The 18707-nt window shown below is 48.7% G+C and overlaps 1 protein-coding gene across 1 annotated transcript; it reads left to right on the top strand.

Moving 5' to 3' along the window:
• Positions 1-2073: 2073 nt before the first annotated feature.
• On the top strand, positions 2074-18190 carry LOC142501013 (disks large homolog 5-like). Its single transcript, XM_075610252.1, has 4 exons — positions 2074-3058; positions 14398-14466; positions 16013-16169; positions 18043-18190. The coding sequence occupies exons 1-4, from the start codon at positions 2761-2763 to the stop codon at positions 18188-18190; spliced, it is 672 nt and encodes a 223-aa protein (XP_075466367.1). The 5' UTR covers positions 2074-2760.
• The last annotated feature ends 517 nt before the right edge of the window (positions 18191-18707 follow it).

Here is an 18707-nt window from a genome sequence, read left to right as displayed (position 1 = left end):
TCAGGTTCCCAGGTTATCCCTGCGGTTCCATCCCAACGCAGCACAAAGTGGCAGCATACACTTTCCCTGGTTCCTAGTGTGTGCCTAGCAAAAGCCTGTCCTGTTGACAGATATATCTCAGCAGCGCCTCCAATTGTAACGGGTTTCCCCCCCCCAATCTCACATTGGCCCGGGTACTCTAACAACCAACCCCCATTACGTGTTTATGTTTGGTGGTGCACCTGCAGGCAACAGGACTCCTGAGTCTCCCGCTTGATGTTATTAGGGGATTTCCAGCAGGACAGGTAGCTGAGGTAGTGGGTGCGAGTTCAACTTACATCATGTGCAGCGCCTCCACCTCATCAGGATCTGTGATTCCACAGGGAGATGGTCCTGGTGAGGAACTCCTTCTTGGTGGTGCCATCCACTGCTGAGTAATTTCACACTCACACAGTGGGGGTATCGTTAACAAGGTCATCTTTATTGCAGATTGTGATGTAGCAGACTGCCCCATGCAGCTGCCGGCTCTAGCCGCACATTTCTCCGTGCTGTCCCTTTGCCAGGTGCGCCCTCCCAAATTGAAGTGGGATTAACTCTTCTCCTAGGGAGATCCTCTCTGTGCCAGGTCCCTGGACACAGAGTGGCTTAGACAGGCTGATTGGTCAACCTGGACCGCTAGTTACTTCACTAGGGTCACAAAGTGTTCCTACAATCCCTTATGCAGGAAAATACAACTTCCCAACAACTTCCCACAGCTGCTGGAACACACTGTAACTAACTGTGTTGTGCCTTATATACTTCAGGAGGCAGGCGCATCCCTGATGTCACTATCCAGGGACTCAGAGCATACAGCCACTCCCCTCCATACATAGGGCACCTCACCATGGTGTGAGGGAAAACCTCCATAACTACTGCTGGCATACCTGTACTTACCAGGACTTACTGCCAACAGAGAGAAAGTAATATACCATTATTATGCATGGCTATACAGTTATAGTGGAGTACTGTAGGGAAGGCCCCAGATAGGGACCCTCCCCCTTAGTATTATAGTAGCACTACTGCGCTGGTGGGCTGACGTCCACGCGGCGACCTGCAGCCTTGGACAAGAGCTGCACGTGGCAGCAGATGTGGACCACTCTGGCTGGAGGCTTCACCGCGGACCGAATCCTGGATAAGGTGTGTGGGGAGTTATGTTGGAGGCCCAGCTGCGTGTGAGCTGATCCATCGTCCTCCTCCCATTATTCCCTGGTCAGGCCGGTGACCAGGAAGGTACCACCGTGCGCTGACGCATCACAGGGGTTAGCGCTACCTCACACTTGGGTGGGGTTGCTTGTGCGGATTCCGGGGTTAAAGGTGCCCCAGGCATCCTCAGTACTTTGGGGGAACCAGTCAGGGGTGTGATATTATTGCACGTTATTGTGTTGTTGCATTATACTGTGTGTAGTAAAGACGAGTTTTAGATATATCTGGTGTGATATTGTTATTACTGTTTGTATTGGTTCCTATGAGGAGTCACCCCGCCAATGCTGGGATCCCTCATAGGTGGAGGCGCTGCACTAAAAGATAGAGCTCACCCCAGGCTCCCAGAAGTGGAGGCTCAGCAGGCCTCCTGTGAGCGTCCTGGTAACAGCAGCACACGTAATCGCCCGCAGTTTCCCTTAGGCATAGGGAAAAGGGGGTTACATAAAATCTGTCCGTTTGGGACTTTAAAGTTATTATTAACCCATTTCCTGCCAGAGGGGCCAGTAATGTATCATTTGCATTGCAGGCTCCTCTGGCAGCAAATACAATAAATCACATTACGTTGTTACTACAGCAGCGTGTGCTGTATTATTGTGTGTACACTATAAAAAGAAAGAGAATAATACATAGAAAACTGACAGAGCAAATATCCAGAGGCATAGAGGAGGGGGAGAGGCATAGAGGAGGAGGGGGGGGGAGTCAGAGAGACATAGAGGAGGAGGGGGGGAGTACATGGGGGAGTGAGGAGAGGAGGGGGGGAGTGTGTGTTTGTGTGTGAGGAGAGGAGGGGGGGGTGTGTGTGTGAGGAGAGGAGGGGAGTCAGAAATACAGAGAGGGGGGGGGTGAGTGAGTGAGAGAGAGAAAGGAGGAGGGAGCTATAGAGAGGAGGAGACAGGAGAGGAAGGGAAAAAATACTCTTAAAGCGACACTTTGTTACTGCCAGTGGGAAAAGCAAAGATCAGAGAGTTCAGGGGCAGCAAACTGAGAAAAGGGAAGGGAAAGCCTCTGGGAGGTGAGAGAGAGGGTGAGGGTGAGAGTGGGAGAGGGAAGAGAGCTAGGGAAGGCAGAGAGGAGCCTATACCCCCAGCTCTGCAGACATGTAGCAGGAAACAGATCCTTTGCATTCACTGGGAGGAGGGACAAGGGGGGGGGGGGGGAAGCTGCTTTCTGTCGTTGCTGACTGGAGAGACTTTAGAGGGAAGGAGGGAGAGGGGGGAAGAGGAGGAAGGTTTTGAGGTGAGGCACAGCATGCAGCCCTGCAGCCCTCCCCAGCTGAGCAATATGGCTGCTGTTGGTTGCAGGCTGTCTGGGCTGTGTGCAGGCAGTGGGTGCAGGGCAGGCTTGTGTTCAGCTCCTGTGCAGGCTGGAGGCAGGAGGTTCCTGCAGGGCCTGTAACTCAGGAGGAGGTTCCTGCAGGGCCTGCAACTCAGGAGGAGGTTCCTGCAGGGCCTGTAACTCAGGTGGAGGCACAGGACTCCACAGCAAAGCCCCACACTTGTACAGGAGGAGGGGGGAGCAGCACAAGCGAGATCATCCAGGATGGAGCCCAAGCACCGGGAGTTGTTGCAACACTGCCACCAGAATCTGGTGGAGTCTATCAGTGATGTAGACAGGCTGCTGGACCTCCTGGGGGAGGCTGGAACCCTGAGCACCAGGGACAGGCAGGAGCTGGACAGCAGCTGCTCCACTGGCCAGGACAAAGTGGACCTCTTACTCAAGATGCTTCTAGTCAAGGAGAAGGACCACTTCCAAGATCTGAGGGTAGCCCTGGAGAAGACCGAACCCCACCTGCTGTCCATCCTCTACTTGAATGGCCTCGGACCTGGGGACCCTGCAGGTGAGATACTGGGACCCCTCCCCCCCCCCAAAAAAAAACTTTGTGGGATGGACAGGTTCCTGCAACACTGTACCCCTCTTCTCCCTGTCCTCCCTCTCCTGCAGCAAGAGGTTGGGTTCTGTTCCCATAACTGTATTCAACTCAGGTAGTGTACACCACCCTGCAGGTTGAATTCCTGCCCCGAAGAGCTTACAATCTAATTTCTTTAGATCCAGATGCACGAGGCGATAGTGGTTCAACCTAGGTTTCTGGGTTTTTTTTTTTTTTACCCAGGATCTCCCACTTCAAAGGCCAATGCCTTCATCACATGGCTACTCCCGCTTTCTTTTTAACGTTTCGTGTCTGAGACTTGGTGACATTATACAAGCCAACGTAGCGACTCTTCACCTCTACCCCGAAGAGCTCACAATCTTTAAGGTGTGCAGTGTTTTGCAACGTAGTGTTCCACTGCACATCTCTTGGGTTACTAATTGTTTGTTTTTGCATCCAAGTCTGTCACCTCCTATATCTGGGACAGCGCACCGCATCAGAAAACAGCCCATAGAGAGCGTTGGTACTTCCAAAAATCTGCCGCTCTGTACAACCCCAACTTTTTTGGGGTGGTAGAATAAGGGTAACAAGATGAAGTTGAGTATATGGAACTAAATGAGAATTGGGGGGGGAGGTGGGGTCGGTTTTCTAGAAGCTCATGTGGGGATCCCCCTAACACTTCCCCCTCACCTTGAAAATGAACATGCTGCAATCTAAAAGCAAAGATGACTAACGGCTTAAGTTCTTTCCCATTTCCTTGGTTCAGTCCAGTCATTCTAGCTGCTAATCCTGTAGCCGTAATGTTCTCTTATTACTCAACACACACGAGAGACTGGAACGTTCCCGACTCGTGGATTCTCTCAAGAGAAAGATCTGCAGGAGGCTGGGGGTCCAGAGGTACCCAGACATACACAGAGGTACCCAGACATACACAGAGGTACCCAGAGGTACCCAGAACGGGTTAACAAAATAAAGAGCAAAAAAAAATGTTCCGGTCTCTTTTGAGTAGAACGGAGCTGGTTCTGGTTCTGGTTGAGCTGAACATGTCCATCACTTGCCCGGCTAGCGGGATAAATATCTGCCACTAAAAAGGATGCTGTTTTTAAAAGTCATGCCACAATGGTTATTTCATGTTTGTTTAGCGGAGTTTCACAAGACACAGAAATGACCGCAGACATATTCGGCTTCTTATTTTCACATTATTTATAAACCTCTGCTTTGCGTATTGCGTTATTATTTGGCAGCAAAAACAGTTTGTAAACGGTGGCCATTTTTTGCTATCCCCACTGTGGGGAAAAAATGGTGAGAGTACTTCAATAGTAAGGAATACCTTTTCTATTTGGATTTACTGATATGGGTTTTAACAGCGTGCATCTAAAATATATTTCTGTGCCCAAGGATCCAAAATACACAAGCAGATATCCGAAGAATAGGTGGGATTCGCTGTACAGCGCTTAGCAGTGCGCTGGGAAGGGCACATTTCCAATAAACCAAATTGTCTTTAAAAAGATGTTTGGATCTTGTAAATAAAAAAAATGTAGGACTACTCCACCTCTTAGGGCAGGGGTGGGCAACTCCAGTCCTCAAGGGCCACCAACACCTCTTAGGGCAGGGGTGGGTAACTCCAGTCCTCAAGGGCCACCAACACCTCTTAGGGCAGGGGTGGGCAATTCCAGTCCTCAAGGGCCACCAACAGGTCAGGTTTTCAGGATATCCCTGCTTCAGCACAGTCAATTGAGCCACCTGTGCTGAAGCAGGGATATCCTGAAAAACTGGACCTGTTGGTGGCTCCTGAGGAGTGGAGTGGCCCACCCCTGTCTTAGTAGCATCATATTGGACCACTCTGTGCCAGTAGTTGCTGATGGAATATGTGGCGATAAGACTGGTACAGGATGCCTGGATTCGAGAATAACTTTTGTTTGACCATCTAATTTTATCCATCGGCTCCAGCGTAGATTGCAAGCTCTTCAGACCGAAATAACTTTGTGGCTGCAGATTACATAGGGCCGCCTACCTGGACCAAGTGCAGAAGTGTAACCAGTAAAGCAGTTTTATGTTCTGGGAGGAAGATCGTTTGTTCTTGTATCGGGCTGAGAGTATACGCTGCGTTGTACAAGTCATTTTGCAGACGCTGTGTGCCTGCGCCAAAGAGCTTACAATCTAATTCTGGAGCCTAAAGTGACTTGTCTCAGGGAGCAAACACTGGGATTAGAAGCGGGGTCAGTCACTTCCAGAAGTCGTGTTCTTATCCCCGCAGGGAATCAAATCAGCAAACCCTAAAAATGAGCGTGCTGAACTGTATCGGAAGACCCCCAAATTATTCTCTTATTACAGAAAACAAAGGCACCTGGCATGCTCATTCTGTGGGCTGAATCCGCCCACTACCTGTGCTCATCAGCTCCGTGTGTATGCGCGTATGCCTTGGATTGTAAGCTCTTTGGAACAGGGACTCCTTTTCCTATTGTTAATTTTGTTCTATTATTATGTCACGTGTATTACTGCTGTGACGCGCTGTGTACATGGATGTGTGTGTGTGTGTGTGTATGTGTAATCATACTTGATATTACTTTATATTGTGTCCTATTTACCGGAAAATCATGCCGGTGTCAGTAATCCTTTGGCTGCCAGCGAAGCAGTGCCTCACAGATTCCTCTGGGAGTGAAAGGGTTAGGAAGTATTGGCCGAGTGATTATTTTCCCCCAATAATTAGTCCTCTCTTTATTTGCGTTCTGCGTTTTATAATACGTGTGACAGAGCGGAACTGACATTACCCGGCAACAGAGCAAATATCCCTCCGGTAAAGAGCAGCCTTTCCTACATAGCACACACAGCGGGCAAAGTCCTTTTAAAAAGCAGTGGTACTGTGCAAGATTTCAAGATGTTTTAAACCATTTATATTCTGGGCTGAGGATCTTTGCACCTTATTTTACAAATGCTCACACAATATTTATGCACTTATAGCAGAAAAGGAGGAATGTTTTTATACGTATAAATATATGTACTGTATTCTATATCATGATGGAAAAACTGTAGATTTGTACATAAATTACTTTTTTTCATTTGTTAATTAAAAAGTAGTGGTGCTCAGTACTCAAATATATGTATCTTGACTATATCTATCCACCAGGTAAATAGGATCAAAAATATTTCTTACTCTTAATCGACATAGAGCAGTGTTTTCCAATCAGGGTTCCCGGGGCATCCCTAAAGGGTTCCCGGCAATTTTCATTTGAAAATGGTACCAAATACAGAAGAATTTACAATGGATCTGATCTCAGACGTGCTATTAGAGAGGGTCGGGGTTCCTTACAATGCATCTGATCTCAGGCGTGCTATTAGAGAGGGTCGAGGTTCCTTACAATGTATCTGTTCTCAGACGCGCTATTAGAGAGGGTTGGGGTTTCTTACAATGCATCTGATCTCAGGCGCGCTATTAGAGAGGGTCGGGGTTCCTTACAATGAATCTGATCTCAGGCGCGCTATTAGAGAGGGGTCCAGGTTCTTTACAATACATCTGATCTCAGGCCGCTATTAGAGAGGGTTGGGGTTCCTTACAATGAATCTGATCTCAGGCGCGCTATTAGAGAGGGTCGGGGTTCCTTACAATGCATCTGATCTCAGACGCGCTATTAGAGAGGGTTGGGGTTCCTTACAATGCATCTGATCTCAGACGCGCTATTAGAGAGGGCTGGGGTTCCTTACAATACATCTACATAGATAATGTTACCTTCGTAATACCAGGATACATTGTAGCTGCTGAATTACACTGAGTTACATAGTAGATAAGGTTGAAAAAAGACATAGGTCCATCAAGTTCAACCTATGCTAAATTTAGACAACAGATACTTTATCCTATATCTATACTTACTTATTGATCCAGAGGAAGGCAAACAAAAAACCCTATTAAGGGGAAAAATTAATTCCTTCCTGACTCCAAGAATTGGCAATCGGATTAATCCCTGGATCAACATCCTTCCCATGTAAACTTATTTGGTATATTCCTGTATACCTTTCCCATCTAAAAAGATGTCCAACCTTTTTTTGAACAAATCTATTGTATCTGCCATCACAGTCTCCATGGGTAATGAATTTCACATTTCAACTGCCCTTACTGTAAAGAACCCTTTCCTTTGTTGCTGGTGAAATTTCCTTTCCTCCAACCTTAAGGGATGGCCCCGAGTCCTTAGTACTGCCTGTGGGATGAATAGTTCTTTTGAAAGCTCCTTGTACTGTCCCCGAATATATTTGTATATAGTTATCATATCCCCTCCTAGACGCCTCTTTTCTAATGTAAATAAATCTAATTTAGCTAGCCTCTCCTCATAAGTTAGATTGTCCATCCCCTTTATTAATTTGGTGGCTCTTCTCTGCACTCTCTCTAGTTCCATAATGTCTTTTCTTAGGATTGGTGCCCAAAATTGTACTCCATATTCAAGGTGTGGTCTTACTAGTGCTTTGTAAAGGGGCATAATTATGTTTACTTCCCTTGCATCCATTGCACGTTTGATGCAAGATATGATCTTGTTTGCCTTTGCAGCTACTGCATGACATTGGGCACTATTGCTAAGCCTGCAGTCTACAAGCACTCCTAAATCCTTCTCCATCAAGGATTCCCCCAATATCTCCATTTAATTTGTAAGTCGCCTTTTTATTCTTGCATCCCAAATGCATAACCTTACATTTATCTGTATTAAACCTCATTTGCCATTTTCCTGCCCACGTTTCCAGTCTCTCCAAGTCCTTCTGAATAGAAATTACATCCTGCTCTTATTCTATTACCTTACACAATTTCGTATCATCAGCAAAGATGGAGACTTTGCTCTCTAACCCAACCTCAAGGTCATTAATAAACAAGTTAAAAAGCAGGGGTCCCAGTACCGATCCCTGAGGTAATCCACTCACGACTTTAGCCCAACCTGAAAAAGTTCCATTTATGACAACCCTCTGTTGTCTGTCCTTTAACCAGTTTTCAATCCAGGTGCATATATTATTACGGAGTCTAATTTTCTTTATTTTGTACACCAACCTCTTGTGTGAAACCGTATCAAAAGCCTTTGCAAAATCTAAGTAGACCACATCAACTGCATTACCCTGGTCTAAATTCCTACTTACCTCCTCAAAGAAACAAATAAGGTTAGTTTGGCAAGATCTATCCTTCATAAATCCATGCTGACTATTACTAATCATTTTGTTTTCCATTAGGTATTCCTGAATATTGTCCTGTATTAAACCTTCAAGTAGTTTCCCTACTATTGAAGTCAGGCTTACAGGTCTGGAATTTCCGGGTTGTGATCTAGCTCCCTTTTTAAATATAGGCACCACATCTGCTTTACGCCAATCTTGTGGTACTGAGCCTGTGGAAATGGAGTCATTGAATATTAAATATAATGGTTTGGCTATTACTGAGTTTAACTCCTTGAGAACTCTTGGATGTATGCCATCGGGGCCAGGTGCCTTATTTACTTTAATTTTTTCAAGTCGCTTATTAACTTCTTCCTCAGTTAACCAATTGTTCATTAATATGGAGGTTGAGGCTTCCTCCTGCGGCACTACTATTGAACTTAATTCTTCCCTGGTAAACACAGAGGCAAAGAATTTGTTTAATACCTCTGCTTTTTCCTTATCTCCAATAATCTGCTTGCCCATCTCACACTGAAAGGGTCCTATATTTTCTTTTCTCATTTTTTTGTTATTAAAGTACTTAAAGAACTTTTTAGGGTTGACCTTACTTTCTATTGCAATCCTTTTTTCATTATCCATTTTTGCTAATTTGATTGCCCTTTTGCAATTTTTGTTACATTCCTTATAATTCTGATACGATGTCTCTGTCCCTTCTGACTTAAAGAATCTAAACGCCTTCCTCTTCTTGTCCATTTCCTCCCCTACCTGTTTATTTAGCCACATTGGTTTTGACTTATTTCTTTTATACTTATTACCCAAGGGTATACACTGATAAGTGTGCTCTTCTAACAATGTTTTAAAGACTGCCCATTTATCTTCTACATTTTTCCCTGCAAAAACATCATCCCATTGTATTACTACTAGATTAGACCTCCGTTTATTAAAATCTGCCTTTCTAAAGTTTAAGGTCTTTGTTGAACCCAAGAAATCTATTTTTTGATAATTTATTTCAAATGAGACCATGTTATGATCACTGTTACCCAAATGTTCCAGGACTTGAATATTTGTTATTACTTCTACATTGTTTGATATGACCAAATCCAGAACTGCCCCCCTCCTGGTTGGTTCCTCAATAATTTGGGTCATATAATTGTCTTTAAGCACCCCCAAAAACCTGTTTCCTTTTGTTGTAACGCTAATCTCATTGCCCAGTCTGTCTGGATAATTTAAATCCCCCATTATGCAAACATGACCCAGTTTTGATGCCTTTTCCATTTGCAAAAGTATTTTAGCTTCCTCAATCTCACAGATATTTGGTGGTTTATAGCATATTCCCACAAACATTTTCTTTATACTTTTACCTCCACTGCTAATTTCTATCCACAAGGTCTCTACATTTTCATCATTCCCTTCATAGACATCATCCCTTATAATAGGTTTTAGATCCGGTTTAACATATAAACATACTCCACCTCCCCTTCTATTTGTTCAATCCTTCCGAAAAAGGGAATAACCCTCTAAATTAACTGTCCAGTCATGAGTTTCATCCCACCATGTTTCAGTAATGCCTATATCATCATACTGCTGCTTTGCAGCTATTCAAGCTCCCCCATTTTATTTGTCAGGCTTCTTGCATTAGCAAGCATGCATTTAAGTTTTTTTTCAGCCTGTACTATTATCTTATCTGCTCCTTCCTTTCTGCACCCACTTGGTTTAGTCTTTAGAAGTTTTCTAGTATTATCTGTATTTACTATGGGTGTCTCACTGCTTGTTAAACTCGCACTTGCCCCCATTCTACCTCCATACCACCTTGTATCCTCCTCTATTCCATTTAGTTCATTATCTGTTTCATTCCCCTCCCCCCTCCATCCTAGTTTAAAATCTCCTCCAACCTTTTTAACATTCTCCCCCCTAGCACGGAAGATCCCTCTTCATTGAGGTGCAATCCGTCCCTAGAATATAGATGGCACCTCTCAGAAAAGGAGTCCCAGTGCTCTAAAAACCCAAATCCCTCCTTCCTGCACCACTTTCTTAGCCATGCATTAACCTCCCTGATCTCTGACTGTCTCCCTGCGGTAGCGCATGGCACTGGTAGTATTTCAGAAAATACTACCTTGGAGGTCCTTGCCTTAAGCTTTTGGCCTAGATCCCTGTAATCATTTTTTAGGACCCTCTATCTTTCTCTAACTTTGTAATTGGTGCTAATGGCTAATCTCTAATAAATAGGGGGGGGGGGTGTAAAATCGTATTTTATAGGGCAGATGTCCCAAAACACGACGGTGGCTATCCCAAAAAATCTATTTAAAATGACCCTTGGGGCAATTTATAGTCAGTCTGTCGATCGTTACGTAATGTAGCTGCATGGCGCCTGATTTTTAATGACAACCTAAGCCTGTTAAACATTGGGGGAAAAGCCGTTTTCAGCTCCTTCCATCAGTTTCTGCAGTTTATCGAAAACTAAGGCTGCGCTTATAGTGCCTGGCGATGGCGACGCAGCGTCGCTCCGAAACAAATACATTGACTCCGTCGCAAGCGCTTATAGTAAGGGCGACGGAGCGACGTCGCGATCAAAAATGTTGACGCTGGGTAAATGTGATTTTTTTTTTTATTTTTTTTTTAGAGTTGCCACATGTGACTGTCTCTAAACCAATCAGATTGCGCTGCCCGCCCCCCTTCGTGACGTCACTGGCCTTGTCGCTAAAAACCGACGGGTGACGTCATCGGTCGCGTCGCCGTCGCCAGCACTATAAGCGCGGCCTAAAAAAGATGAAATGTGTTTTAAAAAAACCCCACTTTTCTCTTATTTAAAAAAAAAATGATATATTAAAAAAGAAAATGCTTTTGAAAAAGGAAAACAAATGGTGATATTCTGGGTTTGAGGAATAGTGCAAACTCGGGACTAGAACTCCCAGCATTCCCTGCTGCCAAGGGACTGATGCACAGCGGCCCTGAAGCAAAGCGCGCGCGTCACTGCAACCCCCCACATTGTGACCCGTCTACAAGGGAAACCTAGTGACCGATAATGACAATTCGGCTCAGCTGGCCTTATTCCTACTTGTCCTGAAACCATTTACCCCACATTGAAAAAGTAGCGCTTCTCTTAAATGAGGTTGTGCGCCCCCCCTGCTTTTTTATAGGGTTTACGATCAGGGGACATGATTTGTTGTCTTGTAACCACCCCTCTGCCAAAAGTTTCTGCAAAGCGGCCATATTTATTCTCTCCCCCCACCCCCGGGTTTCTATTTGCCATCTGTGTCCTCCTCTGCTCCACACTGGCTACAAGCCCTACCCTTTCTCTTGCACCCCCCCCCTACCCCTACATCTAACCTTCTACCCTCCTCTTGCACCCCCCCCCCCACCCCAACATCTAACCTTCTACCCTCCTCTTGCACCCCCCCCCACCCCTACATCTAACCTTCTACCCTCCTCTTGCACCCCCCCCCACCCCTACATCTAACCTTCTACCCTCCTCTTGCACCCCCCCACACCCCTACATCTAACCTTCTACCCTCCTCTTTCACCCCCCCCCCCACCCCTACATCTAACCTTCTACCCTCCTCTTGCACCCTTATCACCTTCTCTTTCTACTACCTCCTTTGCCCCAACCCACTCTTTCCTCTTGTCCGGCCTGCTCACTGCTTCCCCCCCCCCCCCCATCTTCATGTTACCATTTGACTTCCCTTCCTTCTGCTCCTTCTCCTCTTCCTGCCCCCCCCTTTGCCTTCCTATTCCCCCCCCCTTTGCCTTCCTCTTCACCCCCCTTTGCCTTCCTCTTCTCCCCCCCCCCTCTTTGCCTTCCTCTTCTCCCCCCCCCCCTTTGCCTTCCTCTTCTCCCCCCCCCCCTTTGCCTTCCTCCTCCCCCCCCTTTGCCCTCCTCCTCCCCCCCTTTGCCTTCCTCCTCCCCCCCCCTTTGCCTTCCTCCTCCCCCCCCCCTTTGCCTTCCTCCTCCCCCCCTTTGCCTTCCTCCTCCCCCCCCTTTGCCTTCCTCCTCCTCCCCTTTGCCTTCCTCCTCCCCCCCCTTTGCCTTCCTCCTCCTCCCCCCCCTTTGCCTTCCTCCTCCTCCCCCCCTTTGCCTTCCTCCTCCCCCCCTTTGCCTTCCTCCTCCCCCCCTTTGCCTTCCTCCTCTCCCCCCCCCTTTTGCCTTTCTCCTCTCACCCCCCCTTTTGCCTTCCTCCTCCCCCCCCCCTTTGCCTTCCTCCTCTCCCCCCCCCTTTGCCTTCCTCCTCTCCCCCCCCCCTTTGCCTTCCTCCTCTCCCCCCCCCTTGCCTTCCTCCTCTCCCCCCCCTTTGCCTTCCTCCTCTCCCCCCCCCCCTTTGCCTTCCTCCTCTCCCCCCCCCCACTTTGCCTTCCTCCTCTCCCCCCCCCCCACTTTGCCTTCCTCCTCCCCCCCCTTTGCCTTCCTCCTCTCCCCCCCCCTTTGCCTTCCTCCTCTCCCCCCCCCCTTTGCCTTCCTCCTCTCCCCCCCCCTTGTCTTCCTCCTCTCCCCCCCCCCTTTGCCTTCCTCCTCTCCCCCCCCCCCCCTTTGCCTTCCTCCTCTCCCCCCCCCCCACTTTGCCTTCCTCCTCTCCCCCCCCCCCCTTTGCCTTCCTCCTCTCCCCCCCCCCTTTGCCTTCCTCCTCTCCCCCCCCCCCTTTGCCTTCCTCCTCTCCCCCCCCCCCTTTGCCTTCCTCCTCTCCCCCCCCCCTTTGCCTTCCTCCTCTCCCCCCCCCCCTTTGCCTTCCTCCTCTCCCCCCCCTTTGCCTTCCTCCTCTCCCCCCCCCCCTTTGCCTTCCTCCTCTCCCCCCCCCTTTGCCTTCCTCCTCTCCCCTGGCTTCTGCCCCCACCCTTCTCCGGCGGCGGTGGCGGCAGTGAGGAGACCCTGTAACATTACACCTGCAGCGTCACACTGTGTGATACAGCACACCCAGGCTCGCTGCCTCCACCTCCCATTAACAACAAAGTGCGCTGTCATTGTGCTGCCTCATGTAACCCCTTCACCGCTGGGCGGGCCCGCTGCAACTAACCTATCACCGGCATGCAAAGGGTAAGGCAGGGGTCCTCAAGTCCCACCAACAGGTCAGGTTTTCAGGATATCTCTGCTTCAGCACAAGTGGCTGCACCAGCTGTGCTGAAGCAGGAATGTCCTGAAAACCTGACCTGTTGGTGGGTCTTGAGGACTGGAGTTGAGAACCCCTGGGTGCTGCTTCACCCCATTGCTCCATGGGATATAATGATTAACCCTTTCACTACCACAGGGCCCTGAGGTATATTGCTTCCCCCCCCCCCCCCTTCCAGTGAGGTATTGCCCTGGGAATCAGTGATAGTAAAATGAAGATATCTCTTTGTAATATTTTCTCCCCCTTTTCCTTTCTCTCCCCCTTTTTCTTTTCTCCCCCTCCTTTTTCTTTTCTCCCCCTCCTTTTTCCTTTCTCCCCCTCCTTTTTCCTTTCTCCCCCCCCCTTTTTCCTTTCTCCCCTCCCTTTTTCCTTTCTCCCCCCCCTTTTTCCTTTCTCCCCCCTTTTTCCTTTCTCCCTTCTCTCCCCCTCCCTTTTTCCTTTCTCCCCCTCCCCTTTTTCCTTTCTCCCCCCCCCGTTTCCTTTCTCCCCCCCCGTTTCCTTTCTCCCCCCCGTTTTCCTTTCTCCCCCCCTTTTTCCTTTCCCCCCCTCTCTTTCCTTTCTCCCCCCCTTTCCTTTCTCTCTCTCCCCCTTTCCTTTCTCTCCCCCCCCTTTCTTTCCTTTCCCCCCTCTCTTTCCTTTCTCTCCCCCCCTCTCTTTCCTTTCTCTCCCCCCCTCTCTTTCCTTTCTCCCCCCCCCCCTCTCTTTCTTTCTCTCCCCCCCCCCTCTTTCCTTTCTCTCCCCCTCTCTCTTTCCTTTCTCCCCCCCTCTCTCTTTCTTTCTCTCCCCCCTCTCTCTTTCTTTCTCTCCCCCCCTCTCTTTCCTTTCCCTCCCCCCCTCTCTCTTTCTTTCTCTCCCCCCCTCTCTTTCCTTTCTCTCCCCCCCTCTCTTTCCTTTCTCTCCCCCCCTCTCTCTTTCTTTCCTTTCCTCCTCCTCCACCCCTTTCATGTTGAATGGGTTTCACGTGCGTCAGGCGGCATGCGTTCAGTGTTGTCTTATGTCATTTACAAGCAGTAGTGCCGAGTATCCCCCACCACAGAACCCTGAATCTTGCACTTCTCTAATGACCTGTACATGGCGATGTCTCCCCAGCAGGCTCCACCTACAGCGTCCTCACCACGATGCCCTCGGACTCGGAGAGCAGTGGCTCCCTCAGCAGCGCAGGTGAGGGGTCCGTGAGGGGTCCGGCCTCGTTTCTCCGGAGCGAGCGAGATGTTTTACACACCGCTGGTGCAGTTCAATACATTGCAAAAGCTCCCCTGGCACTGCAGGGGTTAAAAACACCCTCATTTGTATTTAAAGCAGGGGGGGGGGGCAACTCCATTCCTCAGGGGCCACCAACAGGTCAGGTATGCAGGATATCCCTGCTTCAGCACAGGTGGCTCAGTGAGCCACTGATTGAGCCACCTGTGCTGAAGCAGGGATATCCTGAACACCTGACCTGTCCGTGGCCCTTGAGGACTGGAGTCGAAGACTGAGCCACTGATTTGTGCCACCTGTGCTGAATACTGGGGGCCCTTGCAGGATGGTGTGGGCCACGCCTGGTTTAAAGCGTCAATCTGCTCTACTCGCCATAAAACCCCGCCGTGGCGCCCGCACCTGTGCAAAGTCCTCTTCACGGCTTATTTATTTCATTATTATTTTTTTAAAGCCATCCCACCCTTTTCTTAAACCCCGTTGCTGCGTTCTGCTGACGTCGGGCGGCAAAGCGCTTCCTCCTGTGTTTTTCATGAGGACTGCAGCTTTAAAAGGTCCACTGGCCTGCTGAAAAAACCAAGTGTCGCCGTGCCTGGCTAACCGCGGAGGCTTTTTGGGCCTAAATCTTCAAACTATTAATACCATATTGAAGAACAGAAAGGGAGTTGTTTTTAATATTAAAAAAAATAAATTATAATAATAACTTTATTTCATATGGCGTTTTTCTCCCAATGGGACACAAAGCGCGTCACAATGACAGGTACAGCACGCGGTACGCAGCGCATAGGGATGTTACAGACACAGTCTCTGCCCCGTAGAGCTTGCACTCTATGATTTTGGAGGGGATATGATAACTATAATAGAAATATATTCGGAGACAGTTCAAGGAGCTTTCAAAAGAATTATTCATCCCACGGGCAGTACTAAGGACTCTGGGCATCCCTTAAGGTTGGAGGAAAGGAGATTTCACCAGCAACACAGGAAAGGGTTCTTTACAGTAAGGGCAGTTACAATGTGGGATTCATTACCCATGGAGACTGTGATGGCAGATACAATAGATTTGTTCAAAAAAAAAGTTGGACGTGTTTTTAGATGGGAAAGGTATACAGGGATATACCAAATAAGTATACATGGGAAGGATGTTGATCCAGGGAGTAATCCGAATGCCAATTCTTGGAGTCAGGAAGGAATTTATTTTCCCCTTATGAGATGTCACTGGATAATGTCACTGGGGTTGTGTGTTTGCCTTCCTCTGGATCAATATACTGTAAGTACGGATATACAGATGTAGCAAACCTTACCGTTTGCGTTGCAGTGGCCGCGGCCCGAAAGGATTAGCGCTGTGGGAGGGTCCCATAATGGGAGAATCCTGCTAAACAAATAACAACAAATAAACACAAAAACCGAAAGTGCTGCTGGTAAAAGTGTTACTCTGCGCCACTCCTTTCCGTCCCAGCGTGGCCGCGGGTGCCCGGAATCTGTGCTCATGTCTCGCAAACCCCCCAATCTCCAGGTACGACCAACAAGGCCTCCTCCGCCGCGGACGGTCGGCACATGAGTGAGAAGTTGGACACCATATTGTCACAGCTGCGTCAGGTGACACGCGAAAGGGACGAGCTGCGCAAGCGGCTGGCGCTGGCCTCTCCGGGGTCCACGTTTGATGACTGCAGGTAAGGGAGGAGCTTTTCCGCGGCGTATTGGAAGCGCTTATTCAATGGGCTGCCCCACCTTGGGCCAGAGTATATTACTAGCTGTGACCTGTGCAGAGGGGCCACGTGTGAGCTGTGCGATGGGGCCACGTGTGAGCTGTGCGAAGGGGCCACGTCTGAGCTGTGCAAAGGTCATTACTGTGGGGCCACGTCTGAGCTGTGCAAAGGGGCCACGTCTGAGGTGTGCGATTGGGCCACGTCTGAGCTGTGCAAAGGTCATTAGTGCGGGGCCACGTCTGAGCTGTGCAAAGGTCATTACTGCGGGGCCACGTCTGAGCTGCTGATACCTACTAAAAAATGATGAAGTATTTCTATATCGTTCTGTACAGTCGGTAGTAAACCCGATGAGCGGAGACTTGGGAGGGATTTGAGTTCCTTTGGCTGCTCCCTTATATCTGATGTGTGTTTAACAAGAGCTTGCCCAGGCAGAACCCCCGTCTCTCCCTCCCAGCAAATCTTTATTGGCTCCCTGATGAGGACACGGTGGGCAAAGGTTAAAGAAAACACATGATTGACGAACACCCCACCCCCACCCCATTTAAATGCCCCGAGGAAATGCAATTGCAAATTAATTTCCAAAAAAGGAAAGCAACCAAATCTTTGCTATTAGCTTTGTTAGGTTTGTTTAGGTAGGCAAATAAGATTGCACTAGTTTGGTCAGTTCTAACAGGTCGATTTCTGTCCAGCTACGTGGAATTGCACCTCTAAGTAATAATCCTCAAAGAAAATGGCATTTAGTTTTTATTTGAATTGTAACATGAATGTTCCCAGCTCTTCCCTTCCTGTTCTAGGTCACTAACACCTGAGAAGAATACATTGTTACAGTGTGAATTGTGAGCAGGGTGATTGTGAGCAGGGTGATTGTGAGCAGGGTGATTGTGAGCAGGGTGATTGTGAGCAGGGTGATTGGCCATTTACACGCTCACACGCTTGGTTTGAAGACGGGCGAGCGGAAGTGGAATACAGATGTGTGTATCATCGGCTTACATTCTATATGATGTGAGGCCGCTTTCCCGCGTTGGGGAAGGTTTTAGTCTCATTCATTTGCATGGAGCTGATTTCTTCTCCAGCGCGAGGAGGATAACTGTGTATATTAAGAAAATGAGATGTCCCAGTTTCCGTCACCCGCACCCATGGACCATAATTACTAAGCGGTGCGAAGTTGAAAGGGACCGTACGGCTTAGCAGCACTTAGTGAATATGTCCCTGTGTCGTAGTGAGAGAGTCGTGCACATAAAAACAAATTAATGTCCGAAGCACATTTTGTCTTTAAATGATCTTTCATGTGATCTCTCTCCTCTCTCCTCTCTCTCCCTCTTCCTCCTCCCTCCTTCTCCTCCCTCCTTCTCTCTCCCTCCTCCCTCCTTCTCTCTCCCTCCTCCCTCCTTCTCTCTTCCTCCTCTTCCTCTCTCCCTCTTCCTCCTCCCTCCTTCCTCCTCCCTCCTTCCCCTCTTCCTCCTCCCTCCTTCCTCTCTCCATCTTCCTCCTCCCTCCTCCCTCCTTCCTCTCTCCCTCTTCCTCCTCCCTCCTTCCTCTCTCCATCTTCCTCCTCCCTCCTCCCTCCTTCCTCTCTCCCTCTTCCTCCTCCCTCCTTCCTCCTCCCTCCTTCCCCTCTTCCTCCTCCCTCTCTCCATCTTCCTCCTCCCTCCTTCCTCTCTCCCTCTTCCTCCTCCCTCCTTCCTCTCTCCCTCTTCCTCTCTTCCTCCTCCCTTTTTCCCCCTTCCCTCTCTCCCCCTTCCTTTCCTCTCTCCTTCCTCTCTCCCTTCTTCCTTTCCTCTCTCCTTCCTCCTCCCTCCTTCCTTCCTTTCCTCCTCTCTTTTCCCTGTGTGGACAGACCAAGTCCCAAACTGACTCCGGATTACGAGCGGCTAAAGGTGCAGTGTATGAAAGCCATGTCTGAGCTGGAGGCGCTACAGAGCCAGCACACCAAGGCGCTGAAGAAGTGCGAGGAGGCGGCGAAGGAGGCGGATTTCTACCAGTGAGTAGCGGACGCTTCGCTTACTGCCAGGAACGGCTAATTAAACTTTTTTAAATTATTTGTTTGCTGCAAAAAAATAGATTTGGTTTTTGATGTCTGTCTGACTGTCTGACTGTCTGACTGTCTGACTGTCTGACTGTCTGACTGTCTGACTGTCTGACTGTCTGACTGACTCACTGACTCACTGTCTGACTGTCTGACTGTCTGACTGTCTGACTCACTGACTCACTGTCTTCTCACTGTCTGACTGTCTTCTCACTGTCTCACTGACTGTCTCACTGACTCACTGTTTCACTAACACTAAGCCACCTGTGCTGAAGCAGGGATATCCATAAAACCTGGCCTGTTGGTGGCCCTTGAGGACTGACTTTGAGACCCCCTGACCTCAGAGAATGGGAGCTGCGAGGTAGCGGGGGCAGCCCGGCCTAGGATAGATGAAACAATATTGTCGAAGGGCGGATGTTGCTAGTTCTGGGACCCGGTGGTGAGGGGGGTTAGAGAGTTGGACAGGGACTGCAGGT

Source organism: Ascaphus truei, chromosome 8 (genome assembly GCF_040206685.1).
Source record: "Ascaphus truei isolate aAscTru1 chromosome 8, aAscTru1.hap1, whole genome shotgun sequence".
Lineage (NCBI taxonomy): Eukaryota > Metazoa > Chordata > Amphibia > Anura > Ascaphidae > Ascaphus > Ascaphus truei.
The sequence above is the reverse complement of the archived record's forward strand: the minus strand, read 5'-3'. Positions and strand labels throughout refer to the sequence as shown.